The sequence below is a fragment of the Bos taurus genome, chromosome 9, assembly GCF_002263795.3.
Source record: "Bos taurus isolate L1 Dominette 01449 registration number 42190680 breed Hereford chromosome 9, ARS-UCD2.0, whole genome shotgun sequence".
NCBI lineage: Eukaryota > Metazoa > Chordata > Mammalia > Artiodactyla > Bovidae > Bos > Bos taurus.
Window position 1 is genome coordinate 66129203 of NC_037336.1, and position 14814 is coordinate 66144016.

General features: G+C 33.9%; 1 protein-coding gene across 7 annotated transcripts in view; it reads right to left on the reverse strand.

The window, feature by feature from the left end:
- Nucleotides 1-14814, reverse strand: part of PTPRK (protein tyrosine phosphatase receptor type K) — a 612930-nt gene that overhangs the window by 122464 nt on the left and 475652 nt on the right. For all 7 annotated transcript variants that reach the window (NM_001191537.1, XM_024996500.2, XM_059889627.1 and 4 more), the window contains exon 8: nt 5274-5576. In NM_001191537.1, coding sequence (NP_001178466.1) covers nt 5274-5576 — 303 coding nt within the window. The remainder of the gene's footprint in view (nt 1-5273; nt 5577-14814) is intronic.

Below are 14814 nucleotides of genomic sequence, written 5' to 3' on the forward strand. Positions count from 1 at the left end.
CATGATTTATGGATGTCCCCAGAATTCTATTCATGAAATTATACTCTTTAACTAGATGACTGAAAATTTATTATTTTTCTATGTATATGGGGCAGCAATAATTTAGTAAGACTGACTTAATTAGATCATCACAACCCATCCATCTTCCAACAATAGATTGTGATTTAGATATTCTGTGCCCCCAATTCAGGAACATTGAAACATATCAAATACCCTATGTAGAAACTGGAGTTCTGATCTGAAGACTGAATTATTTGCAAATACTTCATAGAAAGCTTGAACTTCATCTAGTCTTACATATAAAGCAAAACTTAAAAAAAAAAAAAACAACTTTATAGCAGAAGGAATTACTTTGCAACTCTACTACCATGAAATACTAATATACAACTCAATATCATTACAAATAATAAAAACATTCTTCAAAAGAGGTTAAAAGGAGGGTAAAAAATAATATTGAAATTAGGCTAAATAGTTCCATTTTACTTTTACAAATTTTTTTTAGATAAATAGAATAGTCATGAGTTTGATCAACTTTAGGACATAACTTAAATTTCCACGGCAATTCACTTCTTAACTAGTAATCTAGTCATATATGTATAAAACAATAAATTAAAAAATTTAATGCAATATGAAAAAGGAATATAATAAGCCTTAAAGCATTCTTTGGTTTGTGGAAAGAAAAGCAGACTAAAAACTCAAACCAAATAATACCATCAAAATAAATTATATTTTTAGAGAATGACTAAGTGAAGTGAAGTGTCAGTTGCTTAGTCATGTCCAACTCTTTGCGACCTCATGGACTGACTGTAGCCCGCAAGGATCCTCTGTCCATGGAATTCTCCAGGCAAGAATACTGGAGTGGGCTGCTATTTCATTCTCCAGGGGATCTTCCTCACTCAGGGATCTAACCCAGGTCTCCCACATCACAGGCAGATTCCTTACTCTCTGAACACCCAGGGAAGTCCCTGTGACTGACTAAAGAAGCATAAAACTTGTATAACGGAGACTTAATATCAATTAAGAAAATATATGTTTTTTTCACTTTTAAGTGTAGGCAATAAAACATGTGAGTACATTCTTTTTACTTAACTCACAAGTTATAAAATGTATAGTCTACAATGAATAGGTGAGACCTAATCAAACTTAAAACCTTTTGTACAGCAAAGGAAACCATCGGCAAAACTAATTGATAGCTTGGAGAATGGACGAAAGTATTTGCAAACAATGCAAATGGCAAGGGGTTAATGTCCAAATATACAAACAGCCTGTACAACTGAATGTCAAAAAAACCAAACAACCCAATCAAGAAATGGGCAGAAGACCTAAACAGACATTCTGCTGAAGAGGACATACCGATGACCAACTGGCACATGACATGATGCTCAACATCCTAATTATGAGAGAAATGCAAATCAAACCCAAAAGGATGCATCACCTCACATGTGTCAGAATGGCTATCAGCAAAAGTTTACAAATACTAAATCTTGGAAAGGATGTGAAGAAAAGGGAATCCTCACACACTGTTGGTGGGAATGTAAACTGGTGTAGCCACTATGGAGAACAATATGGAGGTTCCTTAAAAAACTAAAAATAGAACAATCACATGATCCAGCAATCTCACTTCTGGTTATATATCCAGAAAAGACAAAACTCTAATTCAGAGATGCATGGATCCCAAGGTTCATAGCAGCACTATTTACAGTAGCCAAGATATGGAAACAAACTCAAGTACCCTTCAACAGACAACTGGCTTAAGGAAAGTGAGTGAGTACTCAGTCGTGTCTGACTCTTTGCGATCCCAGGGACTGTAGCCCACTAGGCTCCTCTGTCCATGGAATTCTCCAGGCAAGAATACTGGAGTGGGTAGACATTCTCTTCTCAAAGGGATCTTTCTGACCCAGAGATTGAACCCGCATCTCCTGCGGCTCTTCCATTTGCAGGTGAATTCTCTACCACTGATTCATCTGACTTAAGCAGGTGTGGTATAAACATACACATACACACGTAAATATATGTACAATGAAATATTACTCAATCATAAAAAGAATGAAATATTGTCATTTACAGCAACATGGATGGATTTATAGAATACTTCAATTAGTGAAGTCAGACACAGAAAGACATATACTATATGGTATCACTTACATGTGGAATCTAAAAACAGCGTAAATGAATCTATATACAAACAAAAAGAGACTTAGTTATTAAAGGGGAGATGGAGGGAGGGAGAGACAAAGTAAGAGTATGGGATTAATGGGTACAGACTACTATACATAAAATAGATAAGCAGCAAGAATCTACTGCATAGCACAGGGAATTATATTCAATATCTTACAATGAACTGGCTCCAAATTGGGAAACGAAAATGTTAAGGTTGTATATTGTCACCCTGCTTATTTAAATTATATGCAGAGTGCATCATGTGAAAAACTGGGCTGGATGAAGTGCAAGCTGGAATCAAGTTTGCAGGGAGAAATATCAATAACCTCAGATATGCAGATGGCACCAACTTTATGGCAGAAAGCAAAGAGGAACTAAAGTGCCTCTTGATGAAAGTGAAAGAGGAGAGTGAAAAACTTGGCTTCAAACTCAACATTCAAAAAATGAACATCATGGAATCTGTCCCATCACTTCGTGGCATATACATAGGGAAACAATGGAAACAATGACAGACTATTTTCTTGGGCTCCAAAATCACCACAGATGGTGACTGCAACCATGAAATTAGAAGACACTTGCTCCTTGGAAGGAAAGTTATGACCAACATAGATAGCATATTAAAAAGCAGAGATATTACTTTGCCAACAAAAGACTGTCTAGTCAAAGCTATGGTTTTTCCAGTAGTCATGTATGGATGTGAGAGTTGGGCCATAAAGAAAGCTGAGTGCTGAAGAATTGATGCTTTTTTAAAAAATTTTATTTAATTTTTAAACTTTACATAATTGTATTAGTTTTGCCAAATATCAAAATGAATCCACCACAGGTACACATGTGTTAGAATTGATGCTTTTAAACTGTGGTATCGGAGAAGACTCTAGAGAGTCCCTTGGAAAGCAAGGATATCCAACCAGTCAATCATAAAGGAAAATCAGTCCTGGATATTCATTGGAAGGACTGATGCTGAAGCTGAAACTCCAATACTTTGGCCACATGATATGAAGAACGGAATCTTTGGAAAAGACCCTGATGCTGGGAAAGATTGAAGGCAGGAAGAGAAGGGGACGACAGAGGATGAGATGGTAGGATGACATCACCAACTCAATGGACATGAGTTTGAGCAAGCTCCTGGAATTAGTGATGGACAGGAAAACGTGGCGTGCTGCAGTCCGTGGGATCACAAAGAGCTGGACATGATTGAGCGACTGAACTGATCTTTAACTATGCTCTAGGGCATCTTCCTGAGCCAGGCAATGAACCCTGGTCTCCCACATTGCAGGCAAATTTTTTACCATCTGAGCTATCAGGGAAGCTACCAAATAAAATATAATGGAATATAATGTTAAAAAACAATCTGAATCACATTGCTGTACACCTGAAACTAACAAAATATGGTAAACAAACTTTACTTAATCTCTAGTGTAATCAGACATAGTATTATTGCACTTCATGAAATGAGATAGACATTTTTTCAGAGCTTTTGAATCCATGCTTAGACTTCCCATTTTGATTCTCTACCTATGAAACAGCTACACTCAACCATTCTTTCTTTCATAAGCATATGTGTTGTATGTGTGTTGTGGGGGAGGCAATACAAATGTTTATGTGTTTATATGTTAGAAGAGGGTTTGTTCTTTATAATATAGTTAATGTTTTGATTAAGCGCAAGTTCAAACATGAATCTGTGAATTATTTCAGGTGAATCTGTTTTATTATTTCAAAAATGACAAAAGCACATTTATCATGAATAAGTCTTTGAAATTCTAGGAATATGTATAATTTTAGGACAAGATTGTTTCCTTGAAAATCTGAGTGAGCTAAATGAAGTTTAAAGGCTTTTGCTTCCCTTTATTTCAACAAAAACAGCAAAACAATACAAGATCATTTTCATTTTTCAGAGTGAAAATGTTTAAAGTGATAAGGAGAATTTCTAGAAATTTTGGTATTATTGACCTATTTTATGGCAATCTCATACTTGCAGGCATCAAAATATACATCTGAGACTAAAGTTCAGAATCTGGGGAAATTGGGAACACGAGGGTATGAAATACATCCTGTTTTCTGAAACCCAAATAAAAATGTAGCCATCCTAACAAGCTATTCAAGGAACATTTTAGAACAGGATGGACCCTTAGAGATCATCTAATTTAAACTTTTCATATAGAGCCGAGAAGTAGAGAATTAGAGGGGTGAAAGGACTTACTAAGGTTACATGTGTTATTTGAGCCAGGATTGAAAACTCACGTTCCTGACTCCCAATTCAGGTTTGCCTCAATTCACTATATAGCATACTTTTTTTCCTTCTTGCATACTTTCATTCATAAAAGGAAGGTTTGAAAATGAAATGTCTTACTTTGGAAGCATATAGTGTTATTATTATATTGCTTTTGTCTAAGATACATTTTTTAAAATAGAAAATTGTATTCATATTCACATTAATGACATGCTATAGTAAAAGTGTGTATAATTCATAATATTAATATAAATGTTTCTTCCTAGTATTTAATAATTTAGAAGTAATACACACAGAAGTTGGGCAAATTATAATTCAATTATTTGGGTGGTAATAAATAAAAGTTGATAGCTTGCCAATATCTGATACACACCTTTATTCAGACTTAAAAATATAAACTTTGACTTTCTTTTATATTTATAATTAAATAAAACTATCTAAAAATGAATATAACAGGTAAACAATATTGCTTTCAAATCTAAAGGAAATGAAAACTATTACTATTGGTCTGTAAAATGCAAAAAACTAAATTTTTAGTTAAGGGTATTTCCCCAATAGGTAATTGATATGGTCCCACGAACAATAAAAATTATTTTTGAACATTTAATATAATCTATATTTAGACTTTTAGTACAGTTGCCAATTTTCTAACACCGTATAAAGACAAAACAGTAAAGGAAGAGTTCATCTAGTATTTGATGCTACTGTGAAGAATATTAAGGTTTTTGTTTAAGACCAACTATTTTCAAAGTTAACCCTGTTAAGAGTATTTAGCAGATTTTAGGATCCACTTCAATTTTGGGAACTCTAGGCAAAACTGTAAGAGCATGCATAATCCTGTGATATAGTCTCCCCTTTAAAAAGTAAAGAAGTACGACCATACCATCCTCATCAGTTTGAATAATCGTCTCTTCACTCTCCTTCCTGCCTTCTGGATTTGTTAGGATCATCTTGAGGCTGACATTTGTATAAGGTGGCAGATGGTTCACAACATGCTGAGGGGCTTTGGGGTCCATGTCCAAGCAGTCTGCCTTGCTCTCATTGTGACCACGGAAGTAATGGTAGCAGATAGTGACATTAAAAGTGTGGCACCGAGTGATGTTGTAACCCAAGGATTCCCAGTCCACAGCGATGCGTCTTGCTTGTATTTCAGCAATCTTTAAAGTCTTTGGGGTTCTCATAGGTTCTGAAACATTAATCAGATATGCAGATAGCTGTCAGCTTTACCATGAATCATCTTGAAAAAGTATAACACTGCACATAACACAACATGTGTGAACCTAGGAAAGTTGGAAAGTCATTGTTTATTGTTTCTTTATTTACTCATGATCTTATTTTATTTGGGGGGCCACGCCATGTGGCACATGGAATCTTAGGTCCCCAACCAAGGGTTGAACCTGTTGAACCTGTAACCCCTGCAGTGGAAGAGCAGAGTTTTAACTTTGACCACCAGGGAAGTTCCTCATGATTTTGTTCTTGAAGGTTTCTTTCAGGGGTTATGATTTACCAATGCAAAAAGAAAAGGAAAAAAATGTAAAAGGTCCATAGTCCATAGTTCTCAGGAACATGGTAGAAAAATAAAAACCTGAAAATGTGGCCATGACGCTTTTATAGTTGTTTCTATTGTTACTGCCCTGTTCCCCATCTTTTGTCATTATTGAGCAAGTGAATTAGCTAATACATCATAATGGATAAGAGTCAACATGTTCTGCTCTATGATTTATCATGTCACCAAGCTATGCTGTATACTAATTAGTCTAATTGTATCACTAAACTACCATTTACAAGAATGACGCAGATATTAATTAACATTTATTATTTCAGTAATGATGTTGTTCATCAAAGCAGAAAAATATCTGAGAAAAATTGCAAGAACACATGTGGATATTCACACTGTCATCTATCCTTTTTGATCTCTTTTTGTCTTTCTCTAGGAAACACTCAGGTTTGACAATCCATAGAGTGTCACCCAAACCAAACTGGGAGGTGAATTTCCATTCAACTGGAAAATTCTGGCAGAGCTAAACACTCTGAAGACTTGAGTCCATCCATCACTGCTTCCCAAGTGTATACTTTTCTCATGCAAGACTAACTTTAATCGTCTAACTTAATAAAAATAATTGCTCTATGAAAGTCATGGCCATGGCAAAGTCTACATACTAAACAAACAAATACACAGCAAAACTTTAATACATTGATTTGACAAAGAGATCAAAGTCAAGGTGAAGGTCACGGCTTTGTTGGTGCCTCTGTTAACTCATTAGGGATTGTTAGTTAGTGCTCTTGCAAAATAGAAATGAGTAGGAAAAAAGCAAAGAAAAATAATAAAAAATCCAAAAAGTCCAACATGAGTGTTTTTATAAATTTTCATTTTTTAAGATTAAAATCTTAGTTGTGTAAAAATAATCAGCATAGTACACAGATGGCAAGCCTAAATTACACTCTGGTGGCCATTTAATTTAAAACCATAAGACTATATATATATATACATATATATATACACACAAATATACATATAAACTTTTGATAGAATTCAAAGTTTAGGATTTAAATTCTGTCTGCTGATCTTCTGACTGTTTACAATATCCAGTCTCCCTATTTTATCACTTTTGCTTCAGTGTTTCTCTTTAGCATGTTAAATAGGCTAGAACAAAGACGTGGTTTTTAATCATTAAAAAAAAAGTCTCTTTATATGTCTACCGCTATGTTACCGTTTTTCCTGCCAGGCACAAGAGTGAGATGATGACACTTTCATTTCCATCTAGTTAGACTGAAAACACAGTCTTTGGCACCACTGTCCACAAACTGGCCAGGCACTCATACATAGGATCATCCAAAACTTCCCAGATAAATTGTGATATTGTTGTAACAATCACATGAAACTGAATGACCCTGTTGCAGTTAGTCCATAGTTTATTTGAAAAGTATACAGAATGAAAAGTAAGATTTTTCCAGAAAATACCTGGCATATATAATGAAAATATCTCATACAGCAATAAGAGATAATACCAATAAGTATTTATTTCTCAGTTTTAATTTTTTAGGTCTAGTAGCTATATACTTTTTTTTCATATACCGCTCATTTTGAATCTGACATTTTATCCTTTACAAATTTCTCTTTCTCCAAGTGATCACTCACTCTCACACACCTTTTCATTTTATTTCACTATTCAATTTGCCCTTACCCTGCATTCCAATACAACTTTAAAAGACTAAGAAAAGCATAAGAGAAGTTGAAGAAGATACAAATGAAGGATATTCAATGCTCATGGATTGGAAAAATCAATATTGCTAAAATGGCCATACTACCAAAGTGATCTACAGAGTCAATTTTCACCTCTATCAAAATTCCAATGGCATTTTATTTTTCAAAAAAATAAAACAAATAATACTAAAATTTGTATGGGGCCACACTCACACACACAAACCCAAATAGCCAAAGCAATCTTGAGAAAGAACAAAGCTGGAGGCAACATGATCCCTAATTTCAAACTATATTACAAAGTTATAACAATTAAAACAGTATGATACTTGTATTAAAACAAACATAAATCAAAGAAACACAATAGAGAGCATAGAAATATATGCATACATATCTGGTCAACTAACTTATGACAAAGGAGTCAAGAATATACAATGGAGAAAGAACTATCTCTTCATTAAATGATGTTGGGAAAATTAGTCATATGCAAAAGAATGAAACACGACCACTCTTTTATGCCATATTCAAAAATTAATCAAAATGAACTAAATATATGACAGTAAGACCTGAAACCATAAAACTTTTAGGAAAAAATCATAGGCAGTAAGCTTTTTGACACAGGTTCTGGGCAATGATTTTTTTGAATCTGACACCAAAGACAAAGGCAACAAAAGCAAAAAAAAAAAAAGTGAGACTACATCAAACTTAAAAAACTGAAAAAGTAACCACCTCAGGGGGAGAAATTATTCGCAAATCATATATCTGATAAGTAGTTAACATCCAAAATACATAAATAACTCCTATAATTCAAAAGATAAAAAAAATGATTAAAAAATAGCCAGAACATCCAAATAGATATTTTCCAAAGAAGACATTCAGATGGTCAACATGTACATGAAACCATGTTCAATATCATTAATCATCAGGGAGATACAAACCAAAAGTACAATAAGATATCACCTCATATGTATCAGAATGGCTGTTATCAAAAAGGCAAGAAATAGGAAGTGTTGCTGAGGATGTTGACAACAGGGACGCATTGTGCACTGTTGGGAGTGTAAATTGGTGCAGCCACTATAGAAAATAGCATTAAAGTTCCTCAAACAATTAAAAATAGAACTACCAAATGATTTAGCAATTCCAATTCTGGGTATGTACCTGAAGAAAATAAAAACATTAACTCAAAAAGATATATGCATCCCCATGTTCAGTGCAGCTATCTTACAAGGAAACAACTCAAGTATCCATCATGGGATGAATATGTAAAGAAAATATATTTCCTATATATTTATGCATATATATGCAAATATGCATATGTATAATAGAACACTACTAAGCCACGAAAAAGAACGAAACCTTGGCTTTTGCAACAACATGGATAGATTTCCAGGGTATTATGCTAAGTGAAATAAATCAGACAGCGAAAAACAAATACCACATAATGTCTCTAACATGTGTGGTCTTAAAAACAAAAATGAAAAATAACTCCCCCAAAAGATCATAGATTAGTTACAGAGAACAGATTGACATTTGCCAAAAGCAGTGGATGAGGTGTCAGAGAAATGAGTTAAAGGGGTATAAATATATTAAAAAATACAATGAAATAAAACTTTAAAAGGAATCTGTTTTACAGATGTATGACACAACTTCTTTGGTAGGAGAGGAAGAAATTTTTACCTAACTAACTTTGGCAATGAGTAGAAACTATAAGGCCAATAAACGCCACCCCCCACCAAAACAAAGAACAAAAAACAAAAAAAGCAGATAATCATAGGAATGGTTTAAAGGTTACACAAGACTTTAGGGTGTAGTCATCATAGAGAGACCATGTTTCTGAACAGCCAATTTAGATGCATATATGCATCCTTTTTAAAAAAGAAAGAAATAATAAAGTATATATATGAGTATGAAAAAAGTAGACATGCAAAATGGTAAAAAAAAAAAAAAGCTACTTAATACGTCATAGACTAAAATTTTCCTGTTATATTACTGACTACATATTAACATTTTTCCCCCAAGATAATCATAAAATAATTTAAAAAATTAATTTCTCTATTTATAAACTTAAATATCTACAAAAATAAATAGAAATTTCCTTCTCCTAACTAATCTCATTATATCCAATTTCTTTTGCCTTCTGGCTTCCCTTATTCAACCACTTTATGGAGTACTGAAAATAGGAAATGTATGTGCTATTCGAGGTCTGCTCAGCTGCTGCAACTAGCTGACTGCCTATTAGAACTGCTTCACATTCTGAAGAGCCCTAGAGCAAGTCAGAGTTTGCAGGAGCCTGGCATTTCTCTAGGTATGGAAGAGCAAGAAGAGATGCAAATGTGTGCGCACTGAAGGACTCACTGTCAAAAGCAGAAATAACTCACTCCTCCCCACATTTTATTCTATTTCAATTTTTTAATTTTTAAAATAAAAGTACATCCAGACAATCTTAAAGACACAACTTTACATACTCAATTATTCATTTTTAAGAATTGAACAAAGACATATTTATTATGTAATATGTAAAAAAATACAGAGTTCACTTTGAGAATTTTGTTTTGGTGTACTTAAATGCTGCTTACTTTGACACTAATATAAATTAGATTTTAAAACTCTAAGTCAAAATCTGGAAAAGGTAGGTTAACAAATCCTATACATATGTGCAAAAACCACAATCATAATACCAGTAGTGAATACTTTATTAACTGGTATAAAAAGTGAAAATTTGTGAAAAGAAATACCTTTCTAATAAGCAAAGAATCTTTCTACATGGTCAATATGGTATTTAAAATCTATATTTTTCACAATGACTTGAATAAATGCTGCAAAACAAATTGTTACTACTAACATAGTGACTTAAAATGTAATTTTACTCTAACCCAGGGCAATATTCAGAAACCCACATACAACAAAGTAAACACACACACACATACAGAAGCACATCTAAAGTCAAAACTCAATTACTTTGAGCTCTAAGGCATCTGCAATAACTCAGAGGAAGTCACTCTCTAATTAAACTTTTTCTTAATTGACATATTCTTTATTTTTTCCAGTTTTTATTGAAGTTGGACATTCTGGCTATATTTACATACATGTTATATATGTGCTCACGTGTGTACATTTATGTATACATACACATATACATGTATTAACACATGCACATACATACACACAAAACAGGCACTCTGCCATGCAACATCTCTGAAGTCTGTTAACTCTGACATGGTTTGACAACCATGTGTACATAGGTTTTTTAAAAACATCAGAATATAAACAGTAGAGAGGTGATAATGCTCTACTACTATGAAATCCATTCAAAGTAAATTCTATCAGAGAATTTGACAATGAAATTACATAAATTTCTCACCCTGATCCATTATTCTTATGGCTTATCAATAATAGCATTTATTTCTGAGATATGAATGCATAAATAAAAATGTTAACCTTTAAAATTGAAACAATTAATTTTTATAGAATAAATGGAAGCAGGATATTGCTCAGGACTCAATATGTTACTTGGAGAAGGAAATGGCAACCCACTCCAGTGTTCTCGCCTGGAGAATCCCATGGACAGAGAAGCCTGGTAGGCTGCAGTCCGTGGGGTCGCACAGAGTCGGACACGACTGAAGCGACTTGGCGGCGGCGGCGGTGCTATGTTGCATAAAGCTGAGCATAAGTGCTTTTTAAAGGATTAAGTAATTTAAAGAAATGAGTTTGTGTGGTGAATGGTATGTAGAGACATCACAGTAGCTAATATTTATAACAATCATCACTGGTCACCACAATGATGATAAAACAATGGGGATCCCACTTATTAATGCATTATCTGTTCAGTGTTTTGAAATTTACTAAATGTTCTTTCTTCTTTCCAATTTTTAACTTTCTACTTTCAAATTTCTATTATGTATTCCATACATGTTCTCTCTCTCTCATTTTGCTTTTCTAGCAAAATGAAATTTGGGAAAGAAACAAGGATTTGATAAAAGTTGTGGAGCAAAATTTTGGCAGAAACTTGGGAAGAAATATAGGAAGGTAGTGATCTTCAGGAAGCAAAGGATCATATTAAAATATTTTGAACAAGCCATCCATTTATTATGAAACAAAAAATGGGTTGCCTACTATGTAAGTATATGATACAAGACACTGTGGAGGATTCTGAAGTGAATAAAACAATAATAGACTTCAAGGAGCCTAACACTTATTTAGTAAAGGTGATAAACTAAGAAAAAGATAAAGCGTTGAAACAATATGATAGAAATGTATGTGAATGGAATAAGATACTACAGGAATTTAAGAAAGAAAAACCTTCCACCTGTCAAATGGAAGAGACATTTGGATTAGGTCTCAATGAATAATGCAAGAAGATCTATAGACTAGTTTGGATAAATAATACAAATGAAGAGGAAATAAGATGCATAAATATGTAGAGGAAACTGGAAAAATATGCAATCCCATTTGGTTGCTATACAAGTTATCTAATAGGAGATTATATAGGAAATATTTATTGAAAACAGATTAGAAAAATTTTGAATGTCATGACAAAAAGTAACCTCATCTATACCTAATAAATAGTAACAGAGCAGGAAATTAACACAGTGAACTAATTGCTTTAGAAAAATAAAGTTGGGGGTTGGGTCAATGGTGCCGTCAATGGAAGTGGAGAAATCCAAACACTGCAATGTGTTAGTGGAGAGCAAGAGGCCACGAAGTGTGACTTCAGTAGACTATGGTTTTCTTTATCTTTTCTGCCAAATGTTGATCAGCTAGGGTTAACAACTTTTCCCATTCCACTTCCCTTGTATTGTTCACCTATTTCCTAGTTGCTACAATGAGAAAGGTGACATGAAATCAAGAAAAAATAAACAGATATAGCAGAAAAGTGGCATATCAAATCTATGACCAGTAATGTACAATTAGCAGATAAAGAAGGAAGTATAACATCACTGCCCTTACTTAAATTCTAAACAGATCGAGTATGGGATTTATGTCTGTAATAGTTTTTGTGGCAAATATTTAATACAATTTGATAGGACAAAATGAAAACCTACTTAATAACTCTCTAAACATTAAGAAAAATTAAGACACGGGTCGACAGAGCGTGCTTACTTTGAGTCACTTCTCAACAGCAAGTGGTTCTGTAAAGTGCCTCTTATTCTTCACAGAACAAACGACCCTCATTTGAGGACATGTATTCGTCCAACAGCCCCTAAGTTGAGCCATTAAGTATTTCCACCCAGTGCCAAGAAGTAAAAGATGGGGATAGTTAATAAGTGGTTCTAAATAACAGTTAAAAGGAAATTCAAATTGTGGTATTTGCTGAATAGCACCTGCCAGGACAGGTCAATATCCAGGTGCTTCTGTAGTGATAATCTCTGGTTATTCTGAAAGAGTTGTGAAAACAAAAGCTTTAACAAATACAAGAGAATCGAGAGCAGGGATCACATTTCCCTAGAATCAGCTTTTAGTGATAAAACTTATTATCCAGCTGTCAGTCAGAGAGAAATAGAAGCTATCCCAAAGCTCATGCCAAGAAGAAAAGGAAAATCTTGTCGAAGATGTCATGAACTAAGAACGCTGAAGCATGACAGGGAGCTCCGTGTTCCTGGCTGCTTTTTCCTGAGAAAGCTTAGAAGCTGACTGCAAAGTACAATTTCCATTCCATTTATCAAAACAAATAAAAGAGAAGTGAATTTCTTGACTGCCAGAGAAAATATTTGTTAGTGTAAAAAATAATTGAGATGAAGTGTCTGAACAAAGGTGACTTTCTAAAAAAAAAAAAAAAAAAAGGAAGGAAACATTGGCATACCATGGGGGAGGAAAATGCTTAAGTGCTCTGGAAGACACTGTCTTTACTTTCGCCATTTGATGCTTTGTATTTTTATTCTTTTCCTCATGGTAATGACTGAGAATAATCAAGGTTTTACACTGCACATCTTTTCAATCTTATAGCATCATTAGTCTTGCCAAAAAGATTTCATCTCTGCTCCCACGGGTCAAATTGAGTTAATGATAAGTTGGTGAGATGACTTGATTAGTACTGTAACATGAGGGAGCCTCAGGTCCAGGAATAATCACAAACCAACTGTCAGCTCTTTTGGCTTTCTGGCTGTGTTGTTGAAATGACATGCTTGGACTCAGGGGATATAGAATGACAGGGGGTGCATGGTTCACTCAGCTCTCCTACAGAGTCATAGAAATACTTACCCAGTACCATCAGAATAATACTAAGCACAGCATCAAATTAAACCAAAATATGTCTTCACTGCTCTCAAGAGCCTGACAGAAGCTCATCAGATAATTCTAGCAACATTTGCATCCTCTCTACAATAATGATAAGCACGTTGTTTGCTTTTCAAAAATACATACTCATAAAGGGACAAAGAAAAAGACTAAAATAACTACTTTTTCCAAAAGTTAAATCCTAATGTTTGTCTTATTAAATCTAATTCTCAAAATATGGGGACTTGAAAATTTGGGGACTCTTTAATATTTTTCACTTAAATTTTTATCTAATAATATTAGACTGTGTTGGAAGAGACATGTAACTACAATCAGTGAACCCACTTTAATTCATCTCTGATATTACATATTCTGCTTATGTGTTATACTTTAAACAACACTTAAGACTAAAACATAAAGCACATATACGTGGATAATACATGAAATAGAAAAAGAAAAGGCATTTTAAAATATTTATTGAAGAAAAAAAGAACAATCTCCTACCATAATATAAACTTTATTTTTCATAAAAATGTTTACCAAAAACATTTTTCAGACACAAAATATAGTGATTGCATATTATCTTAAAAAATTATTATGTAAAACACTACTTCATAACATACAGTGTATAAAACAAGATGACTAGAGAGGTACTGCATACAGCTATGACAAAACAGGGAACCAGCCTGACGCTCTGTGATGACCTACAGGAGTGGGATGGAGGGAGGGGAGGGAGGCCCAAGTGGGAAGCGTTGGATGTATAATTATGGCTGATTTGTGCCGTTGTACAGCAGAAACCAACACAACACTATAAAGCACCCCCCCCCAGTTAAAAATTAATGTAAAATAAACAAAGTGAGAAAAAGACAAACAAAACTTTAGAGGGAATTTTCAGTGCTTTCTCCACTCCTAAAAAGAAGATAAGTGACCTCTTCCATTGAACTAAAAGATGTAAATATTTTGTATACCAAGCAAAGTGGTTGGTCCCATAGTACATGTTTGGAACATT